Genomic DNA, 20,638 nt, shown 5'->3' on the forward strand with positions numbered 1-20,638 from the left:
GTATCTCAGTGAACATGGAGCTTACTAAATGTTTTGACTATTTTACTAGGGTGGCTGGCCAGCAATCCCTAAGATTCTTGGTGTTACCCTCTATCCCCTAATTCTAGGGTTTCATGTTAAGGCTGTGACCCCCAAGTTCTCATTCTAATACAAATGTCTCTACCTACTTAGCCATCTCCCCAACTTCTGCAAGAATTATTTTAAGGCATGCTCCCTTTCTCTCCATACTTTAAATTCATTATTGTCTTAGTTAGGGTTTTATTGCTGCAAAGAGCAACTCTTATAAAGGAAAACATTTAATTGGGCCTGGCTTACAGCTTGAGAAGTTTAGTCCAGTACCATTATAATGGGAAACATGACAGCTTCCAGACAGACATGGTAATGCTGCAGAAGGAGCTGAGAGTTTGAACCCAGGCAGCAAGAAACTATGTGTAACCCTGGCCATATCTTGAGCATTTAAGACCTTAAAGCCTGCTCCCCACAGTGGTGTGTTTTCTTCTACAAGGCCACACCGACTCCAAAAAGGCTACATCCCCTAATAATGCTACTCCTTGTGTCCAAGCATTCAAACACATTAGTCTATGAAAGTCATTCTTATTCAAACCACCACAATTGGCTAATGAAGAACACTAAATATACTAAACTATGATGCGAATGAAGCCAAATTTTTCTTCCCTTGCCCTAATGAAAGGTTCAATTCAGGGTTTCTCTAACTGGTATCCATAGAAATATTTTCAAAGTTCATTTTTCTGTAAGAAAGTTTTTTGTTTTTTGTTTATTTTTTTGTATTTTCACTGATGTAGAATCATATTTGGGTTCTCTAGGCAATCATTTAAATTAATTGTGTGTTCCTTTTTATAATCTCTTGTAAATTCAGACAATATCGTCATGGAACATTTTGTAATCAAAAGTCTTATTGAAGTTCAGTCGCCAATATGTGATTCAAGTATTGAGGCATTGAAGAGATCATGTCTTCAAGGTCAAAGCTACCTGTATCACTTCCGTCTTTTAGTTGTAGGGAGACATATTTCACTATGTTAAATTAATATATTGATATGATAAGTAGTTTAATTGTTTGTGGGTTTACTTTTATCTTACTTATCAGACTGATTTGTGTGAGTGTATATGTGTGTGTGTGTGTGTGTGTGTGTGTGTAGAAAGAGAAAAAACAGAGAGACTAAGAGGTTTAATTCCATATTAAAATGAAGTAGTCAATAAAAAAAGATGAAGCATTTTTTTTAAATAAAATGTTTGTGTGGCTTGTGATTTTGAAGAAAAAAGATTGATAACCTTATTTATACTCTTTTATTTTCTCTTATCTTTTAAAGAAAGGTTGGTATAAAATAAACAAAGACATCAACAGAATCCATGCCTGTTCAGGTCAATTCTGTGTTTGTTATTTAATTAAAGAACTAATTAAACAAATGCCATCAGCAGTACACAATATAACCATTGCTCTGGGCATATCAAGTACATTTTGCCTCACTAGGCTATGTTTCTATTGACTTTCATGGTTTTGTTGCTTGGTACATCCTGAAAGTCAACCAATGCTTATAAAGTGTTCATAAAAAAAACTATCAGAATAAGGAATAAGGAATGAGATTAGGATATAGGACCACCTCAGTAGTTAGATATTTTCCAATAACATTTAACTGAATCAACCAAAGACTCTATATAGAATTAAATGAAGATTAAAGCACATATATAAAACACACACTAACTAATAATCAAAGCAGCTATTATAATAACATACCATAAATGTTTATATATAAAATTTCCCATACAAACACATACAATAAAATCATATAGCTTTGTAATATCATATATGACATGATAAAATAAACCATCCATTTCCCCTGATCTATAATCTTGAAATTATGTAATTGACTGTGAATTTCCATTGCTGTATTCAGATTTATTTTACTTTATGATACAGCTCTACAAAGTGCATAAGTATGAACATAAAACTGACAAATGATGCAAATGAAATTAATTTCAATAATTTTGATAACATTATCTTCATAATGATATTATTTTATATAATTGAAAAAGACTCATAAAGAATTCTTTTTCACATACTCAAAAGGCAATGTTATTTCCTGATTTTATTTCCACCACTTTAGCCACTTGGTGTTTTTAAATATTTGTTAATGAACTTTATCCTCTAGTTCTTATGACATTTATGTCAGGTAAGATGATTTTCTAATTTCCCATGTTAATTATTAAAGGTCAGAAACTGAGTTGCTGGGGTGTCCAGCTCTGCTATTGCTGAGTATACAGGATATTTGCATGCTAATCAACAGAGAAACGGCATGATTATATCCACCTCTTGCAATTCTACTCATAAAAGTATTTTTCTTTCATACTTTGCTGTTTTTGAACATTGACATTGACCTTTCTTCCTCTGTTATTCTCTAACAACCACACATCTTCTGATCCTCCTAAATTCATCATGAGCAGAGAGCAAGAACTACTACCAGCAAGGGCAGTTTTAGCTTCAGAATACGTACCATCATTGTTAAGTATGACAAAGGCAAGTCTTTTTAGGACCTGCACAAGCTCTAGCAGAGTCACTAAGGTAAGAGACATATAGTTCTATGCACCTTTCATGACCCAAATGATGTATGTATCAATTTGGGAGCTGCTAAACCTGGGTTGGTTCCTTCTTCATACTAAAGATTGTTAGTGCGTTACTATAAAAGGCTTTGTTGCAACAGTATCACAATATATTCAATTGTTTTCTGTGTTTTTCTCACCAGAAAAACAATGGAAGACTATGGGTTAAGAATTATAATGTATTCATTTTTATAATCTCTTTGTCTACTGCAATTAATGATATATAAGTAAACATGCACTATATCTCTAAGGGATACTGCAGCAAAATGGATTTTTTTTTTATTTATAACTAGCCATCAAATGATACTCTGTATTCAGCACTAACTCATTTTAGACTTGTTATTTATTGATGTTCACAGAGAGTAATTATTTAAATGTAAGATCTTTAGTTTAAACTATGAAATAATTCTCTGCAATTGACACATGTAACTCCCCATCCAATCCGCCTGACTACACTCTACTCTCCTGTTTTCCTTATGGGTAAATAGCCAAATGGAAGATTTAGCAAGGCCATCTGAGTCTGTTTATATCTTTACCTACTGTTTCGAGAGTTGGAACACATGGGCTTTCATTATGACTTCAATGATACAAATGACAGCCATGAAGAACAGATGAGGAGGGTACAAAAAGATTTACTGAAATTGGGTTGGATCAAATTAAAATAACTAAACCAGTGTACAAGCATATTTTTATGAGGAAAAGAAAAGATTTCTTCATAAAAGAAAAAGATTTCTTGGTGTAGCTTCATTGTTGGAGAGCAAAGGGGGTAAGGTGTGACCACAAGAATTTCTCCTTGCTGTGTTAATGGCAGCATAGGTCCAAGACGAGGTACAAAGAAAACCTGAGTATTAAAATTTTAGTGGCTTGGCCTTCAGATGACAACATGTAAGATATTTCTTTTTTTTTTTTCAAAGAACTGCATAAATTCTTATGAACACTTTAAATTATGGAAAGCATGCATATTGTATGATGTTATATCAAAGAAATAAATGCATAAAAAGAAAAAGAACAAAATAACAAATATGTCATCATTTTAATGATTCTAGTATTAAAAAAATCACATAAAAACAAGCAGACCTTTACGGTGAAAGAACATGACCTCAAATGTGAGAGCAAAGGGCGCTCATGCAAGTAACAGATAGATCACAGATTTTTGCAAATCTGTAGGTAGAAATTCGAGATGACATATATGTGTGGAACAGCCAGCAGAAAGCCATGACACAAAATATCTTTACTCTGTCTCCACATTGTTTATCTGTCACTGGAAGCTTCTGTCCTGGACTCATTTAATGGACATTGTTCCTATGCATTTCTCTGCTGAACCGCTGTCATCTGCTTCCCTTTAACTCATGTGCTTCTACTGAGAAGAATAGATGACTCCTTCAGCCATATGAGATTCTTCTATTATACTGGGAATAAAATCCTGGTCTATAAGGTTCTACACAATTTGGTTTCCCACCATCACCTTCTACCACTCTCTAGATTTCCCAGTGGGCCAGGTCTACTATTGTTTCACAGTCTCTGCATGATAAAATTTTTACATAAATATTTAAATGTTATTTGTTACATTGTATTTATGGCTTGGCTCAGATTTATCTTAATACCTATGTAAAGGAACAGCTTAAGTTCCTCTCTGGTCTTTGATTCATCCTTTGCATTCTTTATAGTGTATTGTCTTCTATCCTCATGATCTATTTGCCCCCCAAAAATGTGTTTGCCCTGCCTACAAAGTCAGTATCATTCACTATTGGCACTCATAAGATATCCAAGGTATTAATATATGGGTAGCTCATGAGTGTTTGCATAAATAAATGCATTGTATCTCATCATTTTAGTCCAGAATAATGAATTAAAGAAAAGAGCCTTGTAACTTTATTGAATTGATTTGCTGGTAGCTCAGTGGTTAACCTAAAGACACATACTTAGTAAGGTCTACCAACCAATGAATAGGATATGTTCACTAAGAAAATACAAGAATAAAGACTAGTTTTCCAGGCTTTAAAGACGGCAACATAAGAAAAATATCATAAGTAGAGCTTTAAATAGGATAGGATATAGATCTTCAAATTTAGGAAACACATTAAGACAGGGCCTGTGCTCACCCCATTAAAAATAAAAATCCTCGTGTGGAAATTAAAATGCGGGAGGACAGAGATATTTTTAGAAATAATTATTTCTCTTAGTCACAGACTAGATTTGTCTTTACTTTTTAATGAACGTTATTGAATTTCCATCCCTGAACTCTGTCAGTGTGTGATATGATCCTTCTCTGTGGGAGGCCGGGTGTCGCGACTGTGAAGGTTAGAAGATGAATTGAATATTGCTTCTACCCACAGGAGTCTTTTCTCCATCTAAGAGATCACATTAGGACATTAGCAAGTAGAGTATAAAATGGAGGATAAACCAGTCCTTTGGAGAAAATTACAAGGAAGGTGCTCTCAGTCTCTCAGTGGTAAAATAGCATCTGGCATGGCAAGAAGTGCAAAGAAGTTAGTTTTTATTCCAAACAGTAATCTTGCTTTCATGGATAGCATCATCTATAAAAACGAAGCTGAGAAAATTGAAGGAGATTGGTTGTATGGCTGCTATTTTAGACTGATGTAAAAATAACAGACAGCTTTTGTTCAGAAAAAAAAAAATAAGTGATTCCAAATATTGAAAACAGGAAGCTAGCAAGTATCACATCATTGTTTCTCCCATTTTATTAATAGTTTCCTGTATTGTCTATTATAATAGACTTGTAATTGTTTCCTTTATTTTGAATAATCTCCAGCCCTAACAAATTTTCTAAGTTGTAAAGAGTTTTGAAGCCATTCAAGTTAGTATTTAGTTGAGTATAACTTGTTTTAAATTAAATACACATGATTGTGTTAAAAGACAAAGTGCTTACCCTGCATACAGAGCCAGTGTCATTCACTATTGGCCCTCATAAAGTATCCAAGGTATCAATATATGGGTAGCTCCTGTGTGTTTTACATAAATACATTATATCTCACCATTTTAGTCCAGAATAATGAATAAAGGAGCCTTGTGATTTTGCGGAATTGACTTGCTCATAGAAAATGTATATATAATAGTATTTATAATAGTACATCATAAAAAGAACTCACAAGCATAAAAAATGTAAGAAGCTTTGGATTTGATCACTCAAAATCAAATCACAACAACTTACTCTCCGCTTGAGCTAACATCAAACCAAACATCTTCTTCCTAACTGTGTCATAATCCGAATCCATGCATCTCCTCACAGAAATTCCAATGCTCTTGGACATTTTTAAATTAGTAAAAGAATCAAAACAGGTTTATCTTTGTGGATTTTTGTGTGTGTGTGTTATTTTCTGACTTAAAGACTAGAACTCAAGCTTCCTCTTTCAAAACATTCTGCTGGAGAATATTTTTGTCCAAATTATTTCAAAGAATAGCTAAGGAGAACTATCATGGTATAGATTTCTGTTTATTTTTCCTTTAGTTACCTTAAAAATAGAAAAGAATATCTTTCTAGCTTCAGATTCTTAAAATCACACAAGTTCTGAAACTTGTGCCACAAAAATCGTTGTCATTTTTTCCTAAAGGCTTACAAATATGCACAGAACTTCCTATTAATTGTGAAAATGGTTCTCCCCAAAACCTGAGGTCACAGCAGACTAACAATCCCGCACAAAAGCAGACGGGTGGAAACTCTGAGTGAGAGTTTCTGAATAGAGGATGGGAAAGAAAATGAAATCCAGGGGGGAAAAAGGCTCAGCTTCATTGTCTACTTGGAAAAATGAACTAAAGCCATATGTACCACATACACACACACACACACACACACACACACACACACACACACACACACCAAAAGATCTAAATTTAAATAGGCATGTTTCTGTCAGCAATGTTGGAAGCTTATATTCCCATGCAGCAGGGGGTAACAGCAATTGCTGCTACCAAGGTGAATTAAATCACTCTCTGCTTGAGCCAAAATGGAACTAAACACCTCATGCCCAAGTGTATCCCAATCCACATGCATAGCATCGCTAAAGCTGGCAGTGCTTGTAACCAGACAGTTCCTAAATACCTAAATCACAGCCTCCGGGGATGAAAGGAATGTCACAAACAGAAAGTTGAGAGAGAAAAACCTATACACCTAAAACAATATTGCATTATTCAATCTGTATGAAGCTTAAGCACAGGCATATCTCAGGAATGGTCTGTACATGTCAGCGTTGTACTTTTATAGGAACTAGTTGAGAAATAACGAAGGAATCAGTAATGAGAACTTCTGTTAGCTGTGGAATACCACGCTTCCTGGTCTAGTTCCACATAAATACAATTTGTAATTATGCATGTGTTTATCATTTTTCTTTTTATTTCAATATACGTTATCTGTGTATACAGCTGAACATAATGCACCCTGGGAGGGGAACTACATGAATGGTTACAACTTCGACATATATCAGTATCATTCCCATCTATTTACCAAGCATCAAAACAATAATTTATCTTGTATACATACACTCTTTTGTGGGTTTGACTGCAATATAAATGATGGTTTTAATACTTGTTTGTGTCACTTGAGATAGAAAACAGAAGAAATACTGCTTTCTTTTCCCTCAACAAGTCCATCACCAGCAGGGATAGATTTGAGTATATGATACTGTACCTTGGCTTCTGGGGGCGGGGGGGGAGTAGTCTGTTAAAAAAATATTAGTTCTAATGATAAAGGAGTGCCAGGCTGCTGTCCCCTAAACTATTTCTGAGAAGATGGGTTCTATACTTTGAGGAGAGCCTTCTGAAGAGCAGGGCCTGGAAGTGGACTTTTCACGAAACACTGGCCATGATTTCAGAGTAATTTCCCCTGCTAAATGACTAAGCCTTCATAATTACAGCTCTAATTATATTGCAAAAAATTACCTTTAATAAAGATAATAGGCACTTTGAGGTGAATTAGATCAGGGAAATTTAACACACACTATGTATTATCAATTTTCTTCATACACTTTTGTTCATGAAATTTCTCAGCTGTCCTTCATGGAAGGTCACCTTTTTAGTTGGTGAATAAACATAAAAATTCATAATTGGTGGGATAATGAATCTAAAATCCAAACTGAGAGACAAGTTCAATGTTAAATTAGTGACATTCTGCATAATATATGTGTGTCCATACAAGCTCATGTGCCTTATATTACCCTGAGGTTTAATATGATTATCTGTTAACTTGAATATAATTAAAATGAAAAGAGTAAAATAAGCATACACATGCTTCCTGGAATTCAGAGTTTTCAGATACTAATTTTAAAGAACCAAATGAGAATCTATATATCTTGGATAACCAAGCAGAAGAAAAATAAGTTAGGAAAGGTGATCAAGTTTTATAAGTAATGTAGTTTAGAAAACTCCATTCAAGTAAATATGGTGGACATTAGATTTTCAAATGATAGTATATTCTTCCTTTGTTTATGCATTCATCATTCAATAAATATTACTATGTGTCAGGCAATGTTCTACAAATAATACAAACATCACTAACAGACTGGAAGCAGCAGTGGAGACTCCTTGGGTCACTGGTATTTGTTATCTACAGAGAAGTTTATGGCTCTTATGGCGCTCTGAGTCCCAGTCATGAGGAGTTTGCCTCACCACAAATTCTCCATCACGTCGATCTTTTACACATCACAGGCCCAAATAAATAGGCCCATGCAATGATGAATGGTAGCTTCAAATAAACCTTTTGTCTTAAGAAACGAGGTATTACAGGGGCTAGCTGGAGAAATGGCTCAGTGGTTAAGAACACTGACTGAGCTTCCAGAGAACTCAGGTTCAATTCCCTGTACCCACAATGCAGTTCACAGTGATCTGTAATTCCATTTCCAGAGGATTCTACACCCTCTTAAGGCCCTTGAGAGCATATGTGCTGGCATGCATGTAGACAAAACACACATACACTTAAAAAATTAAAGCTACAAAAATAAAAAGTAATAAATTAGTTATCACTAATAATTTTTCATTCATTCATTCATTCATTCATTCACTTTTTATCCTCATCACAACCACCCTCTTACCCTCCCCACACAACCCCTTTCCCATGCTCCCTCAGCTTCTCCTCTGAGAAGGAGGAGGGGCACCTGGGCATCAACCTACCCTGGCACATCCAGTCACTGCAGGAGTTTACCACTGCGGAATAAACATTAAACACTAGTGCTTCTCCATGATTTTTCCTGCAGAGTACTTCATCATTTCATCATTTCCTGCATCGCTCCACCCAACTCTGACTCTTGTATTACAATTGAATTTTCATATTTATTTTATTTATTGAATTTACATAAATTCTCAGCACTTGGCAGTAAAAGAATAGTCCAGTTATAAGGCATCCTTTGTTCCAAGCAAGACGTGACAACAAAAAAAGTAAGCATTTTACTGAATGGAACATAGACCTTAAGCAGGACTCTAATCCCTAAACAAATGTCTTACCAAAAGGTTATTTAAAATAATCAGATCTGCAGAGAACACAGCAGTTTGGAAAGGCATTGGCGCTTCCTTTAAAATTGTCAGATCTTCCCTATCAGGCAAGTTAGTCTAAAATGTACAGTTTGTTAGTTAAATAAGAAACATAAGAAATTTAAAACAGTTTCACCTATCCAGAATTGCCAAGTGAAAATGAAACACAGTAGATTAAATGAATCCTGGTCCAAAAAAAAAAAAAAAAAAAAAAAGAAAGAAAGAAAGAAAGAAAGAAAGAAAGAAAGAAAGAGAAAAAAAAATAAAACGTTCTTTGTATTTGTTCTCAAGGCAATGTTCATTATATCTTTCTGTCTTCCTCACTTAATAAAATAAAGACCATGGGGAGCTGGAAACAGGTAATGAAAGCAGCAGAACAATGGGCCCCCCTCTCTGTGGAACAGTTCTTCCTTTAATACTTTGGAGAAGAAAGCCTAGAAAATCAGAGGCTGTCAGCAGCTGAGGGAAATGGTTTTCTTAAGTACTTTTACGGCAGGCTTCACTGAAACTAGTGAACTAGCACAGAAGTCAAAAGAGTCTGAGTCCAGATTTGATAATGTGAAAATAAGATGAGTTAGCAGAAAAAAAAAATCTGAGATAATCATCGGCATGTGATGATCTTAGACGATTACGTAATTTAAAGGGAAAGCCACAGAAAAAGATGCCAGTCTTCTTGCTTAAAATTTCCCTACAGATCTTCGTTGACTCTAATGTTTGCATATCTATTGAATTCAAATATGCTAATAGAGATAATAGCTTTACAGTGCATGAATAAACCCATCTTATTCTGTACAATCTAACATCAATTAAAATGTACAACTATTTTTAGTTTTCAAATTCTCAAGCTGAGATTGTGACAGTATGCCCAAACCATAGAGGTTTGATCACAGATAAAACCTTGTCTACAATGTGTCCATGTGAACCTATAACAAAGTATGTGGTACTTCATACGGTTTCTATTTCCTCTTATATTAACATTGTGACTCTCATATATTATAAACACATTTGGTAATAGAGTAACTTCTTTGCTTGATTCCAGTGTCAACTCTGTGTATTTCATTTCACAAATATAGATTTTTCAATTTGCAGAACACCAAATACACTAAACAATACAGTGTAGCATTCTGTTTGGGTTTTATCTTTTGTCAAGTCTTGGAGCACTCAGCATGTATAGTCTTTTCGACTGGACTGAAATTCTTTTGTTTTTGTTCTAGAGCAGTGGGTTTCAACATGTGGGTTATAATCCCTTTGGTGATGAAGGGCCTTTTCACAAAGGTCAGATACCCAGCATATCAGATATTTATACTATGATTCATATAGAAATTACAGTTGTGATGTAGCAGCAAAAATAATTTTATACCTGTGGGTCACCGCAGCATGAGAAAGTATATTAAAGGATTGCAGCATTAGGTAGGTTTAGGACCAGTGGTCTAGAGTGAGACAGAGTCCCAACTGATAGTACAAAATGAAGAGGATAAAATATTTCCTCCCCATTTCTAGAAATTCTACTCATGTGACCTAAGTGTGTCCAATTAAACTACTTGGACTATGTAACACAATCTGGGGAAATTCTGCCAAGGAAAGTAATTAGCAATGTTTGAATGCATATGTATTCATCTCAACCCAGGCACAATTGCTCCTGGCAAATTGCAAGTAGAGGTCAGGATGTTCCTGAACGTTTTCCAATGTAGAAGATGACTCTCCTCTGACCCCATTAACATTTTTTCTGATGCAAAATGCCAATAGTGAGATACGAAATAGTGTCCTGCAATTCTATTTCCCCTTAAAAACATATACAGTGTAATGCCCACAAAGCTGGAATTATTTCCTGTAGGAAGGGTGGCTGGAAATGCAGAAACTTCCTCCAGGCAGGAAGTTAGGCATGGAGGCTGTAGCTACAGCAACTTATTAAAGGCCTTCTCCACATTTCCTCACAGTGAGGCCCCAATGACACCAGGAAGTCTATGAGTTTTACAGGCTTTATTTTCATGATGGATGGTAGTTGAGTCTGGATGTGCAGTCCCCCCCACCCCCCAACTCAGGGCAGACTTGAGTTAAATAGGGAGGGGGGCTGGGGAAGAATGCTTAATTGGCTCTGCCCTGTGGCCTTCAGGAATCTCCTTAGTATGTAAATCTCTCTAGGGCCTGAGGCTTGTAGTCATGCCCTCTACCTGTGCTCTTTGGGTGGGGCTGCATTGCCCTGAACATGACTGAACAGTGCAGGTCAATGGAGTTCCTGGATTCTGGGAGCACAGTGGAATAGTTGCCCATCCCTTACAGGCAATAGATACCTGTTGGGTCTCCAGGCTTTCCAGCCAGCGCTTTGACCAAAACCAAGACCCTTTTCACAGCCCTACAATTTCCAATCATCCAAAATACTCAAACATCTTTATAATTACTTCTAGCACTTTATGCATGTTTTAACAATAGGAGAAAGCATATTGTCATCCATTAATGAACAACGTGATTCACCTAAAATAACATATGAAAAGCGTGAGTGCGACAAAAGGGATGAACGCAGAGCTTCAAAGACACAAATGCCGAGGGAATGGATGATAGTTTGTTCACAGTGATGGCTCAGTATATAAAGGGCTTGCAGCACAAGGCTGACAATCTGAGTGAGCTTCCCCAGCAACCACGTAAAAGCTGGCTACGTGGACACGTGTCATGTCTGTGACCGAGCACTGGGAGGAAGGAGACAAGGCAGATCCTAGGATCTCAGTAACCAGAAAATCAAGCTAAAGCAGTGATCTTCAGGATTAGCAAGGAGACCCTGTCTCAAAACCACAAAGGAAGACACCCAAGTCAACCTCAGGCCTCCAGCAGGCGTGTGCACATTCACTATCATGTGCATACACATCCGTACACCACAGACAAGAGGAAAGAGGAAGGCAGGAAGGCAGAAGAGGAAACATAGTATGACTGGCTAAGAATATTGGGAAATGAATAGCAGATTATAAATAAGAAATGAGATTGTCTCTTGTCCACCATGGGAATCTGGATTTTACTCTCCAATTAACAGTATGATTAGGAAAAATACATTGTAATTAAAATATATTTACATCACTTCTTCCCTTTCAATTCTTCCATCAAGCCTTTTCAAGCAATCAACAGAAGAGCCAGCCTCCAGGGACAGACTCTTTGCCAGCTACACAGCTGACAAAAGATTAATATCCAGAATATACAACAAACTCAAAAACCAAGAGGTAGGAAAAGAAACGACCCAGTTAAAAATGGGCCACCGACCTCAATAGATAATTTTCAAAAGAAGAAACAAAGACGGCCAAGAAATAATTGTGAAAGGGTTCAATATCCTTAGTAATTAGATGAATGAAAAATTAAAACTGCTTTGAAATTTTCAAGAAAATGAGAAAGGAAAAAAATTATATGATAATATAACATGAGCAGTGCTGGGTGGGAAGAGAGTAGGAGACCAGCAATCATATAAACATGAGGAATAGTCTCTTTTCATCGCAGTAGGGGCAATGGAGATGGGCAGAAAGGGCAAGAAAAGCATTTAAAATTATTCTGAGCACATGGCCACTTCTCCCAGTAAAACAAGCACCTTTTGGTACTAATAAACTACCAACCAAGGAATTAAAAGAAAATTACCTAATTTGTTCACATGAAAATCAGTGCTAACTTCAAAGATTATAAAAAGTGCTAAGACATATATTTAGAATGGCTATATAATGAGAACCCATGTTATCTACATAACTTCTATATAATAACCAATATGGACAGAAAGTTTATGGCATTACCTGTTCCAAGACTTCCTTATAGGAGATAGTTGCTTTGGTGTCTGTAACAGGACTGTCGTAGATGATAGCAATCTTATCCCCTTGGCCGTTTTCAATGTGCCGATCAACAGCATTGTAACAAATATTAAGCACCCCCTCCACAAACCTGAAACACAGTGGAAAGAAAGATGAATGATTCTTTTCACAATACAGTTTTTATTTAACTACTTTGCTACATATTTTGCTGCCAGAGATTTCTTAGGACAGTGTTTTCTATAGCACTTTGTGTCAGGAAATGAGGGTGGTAAAGCACATTTTTAAAAATGACAGCCGAAGAACATTTTTACTTGAATAAATATGGATCTATATTAATGTATAGCAGAAAAAAAAATATACTTTTCACTTTCAACTGACAGCTTTGCGGATATTATTGCTGAGGATGAAAGTGTGGTCTACAGCACCTGAGTAATATACTTTATAGAGGTAAAATGAATCCTAGGGAAGCGTGCTGCAGAAGCATTAAAGATTATGAATAGGAAAATGGCAGATGTATGGTGAAAGTCCTGCTAGCTATTACAAATAGACAAACACTAGCAAAAGCAGTTTTTTGAATATATCTTCATAGTTAGCTTCAATTGTCAACAGACACTTAGAAAGAGAGAACACTCACTGATGGATTGTTTCCATTGGAGTGTCTTGTGTACATGTCTGTGGGGTCATTGCTTAAAATTGTTAATTAACGGTAGTATATCCAGCCCAATGTAGACTATATCATCTCTGGTCAGATGCACCTGAACTATGGTTTGAATATACTTGGCCATGGGAAGTGAAACTATCAGGAGATGTGGGCTTGTTAAAAGGAATGTGTCCCCATGGGTGTGGGCTTTGATTTCTCTATGTCCAAGCTCTGCCCAGTGTGGAAAGAGAGACCCTCCTCTTAGTTGCCTGTAGAAGATAGTCTCATCCTCATGGTTGCCTTCAGATCAAAATGTAGAATTCTAGGATCTTCCAGTACCAAGTCGGCCTGTATGCTGCAATGCTTTTCACCATGAAGACAATGGACTAAACCTTTAAAAGTGTACTCTACCCCCAATTGAATGTTTTCCTTTATAAAACTTACCTTGGCTGTGGTGTGGCTTCACAGCCATGAAACCCTAACTAAGACAGGAAGCAAGGGACAGAACTCTACCATGTCTCTGCTGCAGCTCTTGCCTGGAAGTTCCTGCTTTGAGTCTCTTTATGATGGACTATAACCTGCCCCAAATAAACCATTTTCACAGGCCACACTGGCCAGTGAGTCACGTAGGTGCTCTTCAGACTCACTAATTCTTGTTACCTCAAAACCCAGTCTTCTGAGACTCAACCCCATCTCTGTAGCATACTATAAACTGTGGCCTCTTTGCTCTTTCTACTCTCAATTACAGAGGATTAAGCAGATCCTGGTGTTATATCCTGATTCCTTCCCTCATGGGGACCCCTTCAGACACGCTCTTCTAGCCAATCTCCATCTCTAAGTGGAATCTTCCAGTAGCAAAACACAGTCTAATGAAACCCCTGCATCCCCTGTGATCATACCTATCAGAGCTTCAGAGACATTCTCTACCAGGCCAACACAATACCCTAAAAACCAGAGAGGGCAGCAGTAACCCAGAAATGGGATACTAATCTAATAAAAACAAGTCCAGCTAGTTTTCAACAACAACAACAACAACAAAAACCCAAGATTCTAGAAGGCAGAATAAAAACATAATAGCTAGGACAAAATGTTTCCACTAAAGCCCAAAAATCCTACTATGGTATGTCCTGAGAAATACAGTATAGATGAAGCACCAGACGACAACTTCATAATAGCCTTTTTGAATACTTCAGAAGGCCCTTAAAGAGGAAATGAGTAAACCCCTTAAAGAAATCTATGAAAACACAGAAAAACACCAGAATGAAATGAAGAAAACAATTTAATATTTTTAAGCAGAAATAGAGTCAATAAAAAAAAAACTAAAACTAAAACTGGGAGGGGAAACTGGAAATGAAAAAAGATAGGCATTCCAGCAGAAAACTCAGAGACAAACCTCAGCAACAGAATACAAGGAATGGAAGAGAAAACTCTCAGATGTTAAAGATGGGGTGGAGGAAACCGATACCTCAATCGAGAAAAATATTAAATTAAAAAAAGAAAGAAAGAAAAAAGCAAATAAACAGACCAAAAAAAAAAAAAAAAAAAATCCGGGCAAAAACCACCCACAAAATCTGGGACAGAATAACAAGACCAAATCTGGGAAACAGAAAAACATTTTTAACAAAATCATACAAGAAATTTTCCCCAATATAAATAAGGAGGTGATTATCAAGGTACAGAAAAAAAAAAAAAAAAAAAAAAAAAAAAAAAAAAAACAACCAGAAGATCAAATAGACTGGAGCAGAAAAGAAATTCTTTTAGGCACATAATAATCATAACACTGAACATACAACATACAGCAAAGAATATTAAAAGATACATAGGAAAAAGATCAAATAACATATAAAGGCAGACCTGTTAGAATAGCACCTGACCTCACCATAAGGACTCTAAAAGCCAGAGGTTCTAGAAAGATATGCTGCATAATCTTCAATGATCACAGATACCAGCCCAGACTACTACTACTATATACTTTCCATTGCAATAGAAGGAGAAAGACATTCCACAGTAAATCAAATTTAAGCAGTATTCAGCCCTACAGAGATCACAAGAAAAAAAAACCCCACCAAATTGAAGAGGTTAACCACAACCTCAATTATAAGGAATAAAGAATATCAGAACAGGGTCCTGGAGGGATGGCTTAGTGGTTAAGATCATTGGATGTTCTTCCAAAGAACCCAGGTTCAATTCCCATCACCCACATGGCAGCTCACAACTATCTATAACTTCATGGATCTAATATCCTCACAGAGATAAACATGCATGCAAAACACAAATGCACATAAAATAAGAATAAATGAGTGATTTGAAAAAAAAAAAAGAATATCAGACCAGCAAATCAGGAGAAACAAACACTGCAACAAAATAACAGAATCAACAAATACTGCTTATTGATAACGCTCCTCAAGGTTCTCAATACCACAATAAAAAGATACAAGCTAACAAAATGTGGGTGAAAAGAGGATTTATCCTTCTGCTATATCCAAGAAACACACCCTGACAGAACAGACATCACCTCAGGATGAAAGGATGCAAAAGATTTTCCAAGGAAATGGACCTAAAAATCAAGCCAGATTAGCCACTTTAATATCTGACAAAATAGACTTTAAACAAAATTAATCAGAGGAGATAGAAAAGGATACTACATACTCACCAAAAGAAAAATCCTCCAAGAGGACCTTGCAATTCCTATAAATTTGTGCACCAAACATAAGGGCACCTAAGTTCATAAAAGTAACCCTAAAGCTTAAATCACATATTGACTCACACACAGAGATAGTCAGAGACTTCAATACTCCATTCTTGCCAATAGACAGATCATCCATACAAAAAATAAACAGAGATGTAGCTGGATATTTTACAATAATCTCAGTAACATGGGAGGAGTCCGGAGGAGAGGAAGAGGAGAAGGAAGAGAAGAAGTGAAGATGGGGAGGACCAGAGGAGAGAGGGGAAGATGGCAGTGGATGTGCACGTGTCTCTAACAGTCTAAGGTAGTTGTAATCTAGGTTAAGTAATGGGTAACACCTCTAATTGTGTGTGTATCTTGTTTATTGAGCATTACCAAACATATAAAGCCTTTGGATAATCTTTAAGCATTAGAGTCTCATTTCTACCGGGTACTCTGTTGATGGTGGGATAGTCTGGGCTCAGCCTTGTGAAGACAGCGTGGAAGATGGCTCTTGCCAATCTACCACGCTGGCATCTCGTTGGTGCCAGCGCCGGTATTCTGGCCCACCTGAGCTGGCAGCCTGAGCTGAACCGAACAGCGGTGTGCTCCCACCCCTGCTCATGGCCTCAGGCCTTGCCTAGTTGGGAAGATGGTGTCCAGTAACTACAAGTCAGATCGGATACCACATTATAAATATTACCTTCAACACGGAGATATGCTGGAGCTAATGTCATAAGCCAACAAAACATATTTATAGAACATATCACCCCAAAATAAAATATATACTATTTTCTCTGCACAACATAGAACTTTCTCCAAAATTAACCACATACTCAGACACAAAACAACCCTCAACAATCCTCAAATACTAGGAAACTGAAATAACACCCTGCATTCTATCTGATTATCATGGATTAAAGCTGCATATCAACAACAGAAAGAAAAGAAAGCCTATAAACTCAAAGAAACTGAACAACTCACTACTTAACAAAAAATGGGTCAAAGCAGAAATTGAAAACATCCTAAAATCGAATGTAAATGAATGCACAGCATACTGAAATTTATGGAACATATGAAATCGTTGTAATTCTGCACCAGATGGGATCCTTAGCTGAAAAAGAGGAGTGGACACATGCCCTGGTCCTTAACCAAGAAGCTGTCTCCAAATTGATAGCCAATTGCAAATGAAAATTTAGTTTTCTCTAATGGACTGTCACTGGGGAAACAAAGTACTCCTAATAATAGGCTATTAGTAGATACTATCACTGCTTGTCATTCCTCTAGTTTTGTGCTTAGCCTAATACCATGTCAGAAGATACATAGCAGGCGCCTCAGTGTACTTGTGAGCAGTGTGGCTTCAGTAATCAAATTCTGGAAATACTGAACACTACTGGTACTATATATAAAAACTTTGATATATTTAAGGTGGAAGATAAAAGCAGGAATAAAAGAGCATTCTCAAACTGGCCAACCCCCACCCTCAGTTGTATTTGAAGTGACACTTAAAATACTTACATATTATTCCTTAAGTTTTGGAATAAAATTATGTAATTTAGATGATACAAATAACTGATTTATTTATCCCGATTTCTGCTCATTTGTTTTCTCTTTAATTTGCTGTAGACTTCTACCTCCTTCAAATGTATTGATAATTATTTGAGGCATTTTTTAATGGTGGCTGCTTTAAAATCCTTGTCAAATGAGTCCAATATTGGAGCCATCTAAATGTCATATCTATTTGATGATCATCGTTGTCACGCATGCTGATGTTTCCCTGGTCTTCAGTATAATAGCATGTTTTGATTATACCTTGGACATCATGGATTTGGTGTTACATCTCTCTGTAGCTTATTTAAATATAACATTTTAATCTTCTGATTTATTCTGGAACAGTGTAGTTGGAAAGGGAGACACTTCGTCCCCAACCTATGTCTAAGTTCTCGTTGTTATTAGAATTCCTTAATACCCCTAGGAAATTAGCTAAGATGAAATTTCAACTTTCAACTACATTCTCATTCTCCATCCCCAGTGAGAAGTTGAATGGTTCTACATGACTCTTCCTCATGTGACCTCCTTAACTTAACCAGAATAAAGGTTCTAACTAGCTCATAAACTTACCAGACATCAGTAGAGAAGAAAGGACTACTGGGTTGTTTCCTTACAGCCTGGGAAAAAATTAGATCCCTAGATACTCTGCTCTGCTTTTCCAGGTGAGTACTCTGTTTGAACTAATGTTTTCTGTACTGCTAGAAAAGATTAGGACACTTATCATTTAGTGTTTTCTGTACAGGTAGGATTTCTATTTTCTGCTTCTTTTCCCGAAGAGAGAAGTGCTGATTGTAGTACACTTTTAAATGTGTGTTCTGTGGTCCTTCTAGGTTGTCAGCTTCTCCAGCAAACAAATTGTGCTATAGAAGCACAAAGAAAACATAGAGAACTTATTCCATCCCCACTTCTAAGGTCTTGAATTCTTAGTTGGCTGTGCTCATTTGTCAGAAGTCTTCCTATTTAGACATGAATTATAAAGTTCTATGTTTTCCATTGTACTCAACCTAAAGAAGAAGGTTAAGTGTGTCTTCCACTTAAAATCAAAACCAGAAGCCACTAGTTTTTATTTCATCTGTATTCATAGGCCAATTCTTCACATGCATGGACCCATTAAAACAACAAAAGGCTGGTGAAATGGCTCAAAGAGTGAAAACTCAATAACCTTTAATCCCCAGCACACATCGACAAAACAGTAGTATGTCTGTAACAATAATATGCCTAAGAGGAAATTCAAGTCTTAACTGTAGGACTGTGCAGAAGCTTATGGGACAGCAAGCTTGGAATAAGCTGAAATAAATCAGACTCTGCCTCATAAACCAAATAGAGGGACTAGAGATGTAATTTCATTCATAAAATGCTTGCCTAACACGCACAAGGCTGTTGGTTGGATCCCCACCATGGCATGGTGACATTCTCATGTCATTCCAGACTCTGGTGGTAGAAACAGTACTATTAAAGGATGAAGTTCATGGTTGGTTGGTTGCATATTGAGTTCAAACCACCAGGCCTACGTGAGATCCTGTCTTATAAACATAAAATAAGGTGAAAAAAGAAAACAATCTCCTAAAAGTCATTATATGACTTTGACATGTTCTCTCACATGTACAAACTTACATACACACACATACAAATTTACATACACATACAAACACACACATGCACACACATACAAACTTACATACACATACAAAAACACATACACATATACACACTATATTTGGATTTTTGCCTATTGTATTTAAATTTTGAATATATTAATATTCACATTGCTATAACTGTATACTTTCTTCTTTTGAGACTATGCTTAAAGAAATTTAGGGAAAAGTAACGTCCTCCAGAGTACTTAGGAAGAAAATCCAGAAGAAGAAGGGCTAGCAAGCAATGTTCGGCTGAACTGTGGTGCCGCAGTGAGCAGGGCAATGTGGCTCTTAGTAGCAGCACAAATTGGCCAAACACAGAGATGGATGCACTGTGCATGAATGAATCAAGTGAACTCCGAGGGACTTCTCAGCTCCAAGATGCTGATTACTCTACTATGACAAGATGTTTATTTCTCTTTCAACCAAACCACTTCAGCAAAGGTCAATTGAAAAGCTACATGCTGTCTCGCTACTGCCACTTCTAAATCCATGGGTAGCTTTTAAATGACAGTCTCTCCCATTTATAAAAATAACTAATACTCCAAAAATTACACTTCACAGGATTTTGTTTTCTCTTTCAGAGTGTAAATATGGCTCATTGTAAAGATAATGTGTTACTTTGACACTGTATTTGGCGTTACACTTTGAGATTTCCCAAAGGTCTGACTTTTTTTATATATATAAAATGTGTTGAATGATGATGAAATATACTATTCAATTGATTCTATTCACTCAGTAGTCAGTGGTAAAACTAAAACGGTAGCTGCAAATTTCCTCTCACAATTTTTTTCTTTTTTTTTAATTAATCATTTTATTTGTTTACATTTCAAATGTTACCACCCTTCCCGGTCTCCACTCCATGAACCCCCACCCATACCCCTGCCCTTGACCTCTAAGAGGGTGCTCCCCAAACCACCCACCCACTACCACCTCACTCCTCTAGCATCCCCCCTTCTCTGGGGCATCAAGCCTCCACAGGACCAACCTCCCTTCCCAATAATGTCATGCTGTTCTTTCCCTGTGTTCCAAGATATTTTGTTATGTAAATTTTCATTTATTATTTAAGTATTTTAAAACATACTATTGTTCTAGACCTAAAAATACCTATCATTTATATGAATGGGAAATAGACATCCTTTAAGTTGTAGCATTAATTATCCTGCCACATAGAGATGAGTTGAGTGAATATAAACTCTGTCTCTCAATTCCATGACACCATCCTATTTTATAAGAATGAAACATGGTACAGCTTCCAACATAGCCTATG

The 20,638-nt window shown here is 36.5% G+C and overlaps 1 protein-coding gene across 1 annotated transcript in view; it reads right to left on the reverse strand.

The window, feature by feature from the left end:
* Acss3 (acyl-CoA synthetase short chain family member 3) overlaps positions 1 to 20,638 on the reverse strand; it is a 173,636-nt gene that overhangs the window by 130,070 nt on the left and 22,928 nt on the right. Inside the window, exon 2 of the mRNA XM_076920151.1 lies at positions 12,858 to 13,002. Within this exon, the coding sequence (XP_076776266.1) occupies positions 12,858 to 13,002 (145 nt within the window). The remainder of the gene's footprint in view (positions 1 to 12,857; positions 13,003 to 20,638) is intronic.

The sequence above is a fragment of the Arvicanthis niloticus genome, chromosome 22 (assembly GCF_011762505.2).
Source record: "Arvicanthis niloticus isolate mArvNil1 chromosome 22, mArvNil1.pat.X, whole genome shotgun sequence".
Lineage (NCBI taxonomy): Eukaryota > Metazoa > Chordata > Mammalia > Rodentia > Muridae > Arvicanthis > Arvicanthis niloticus.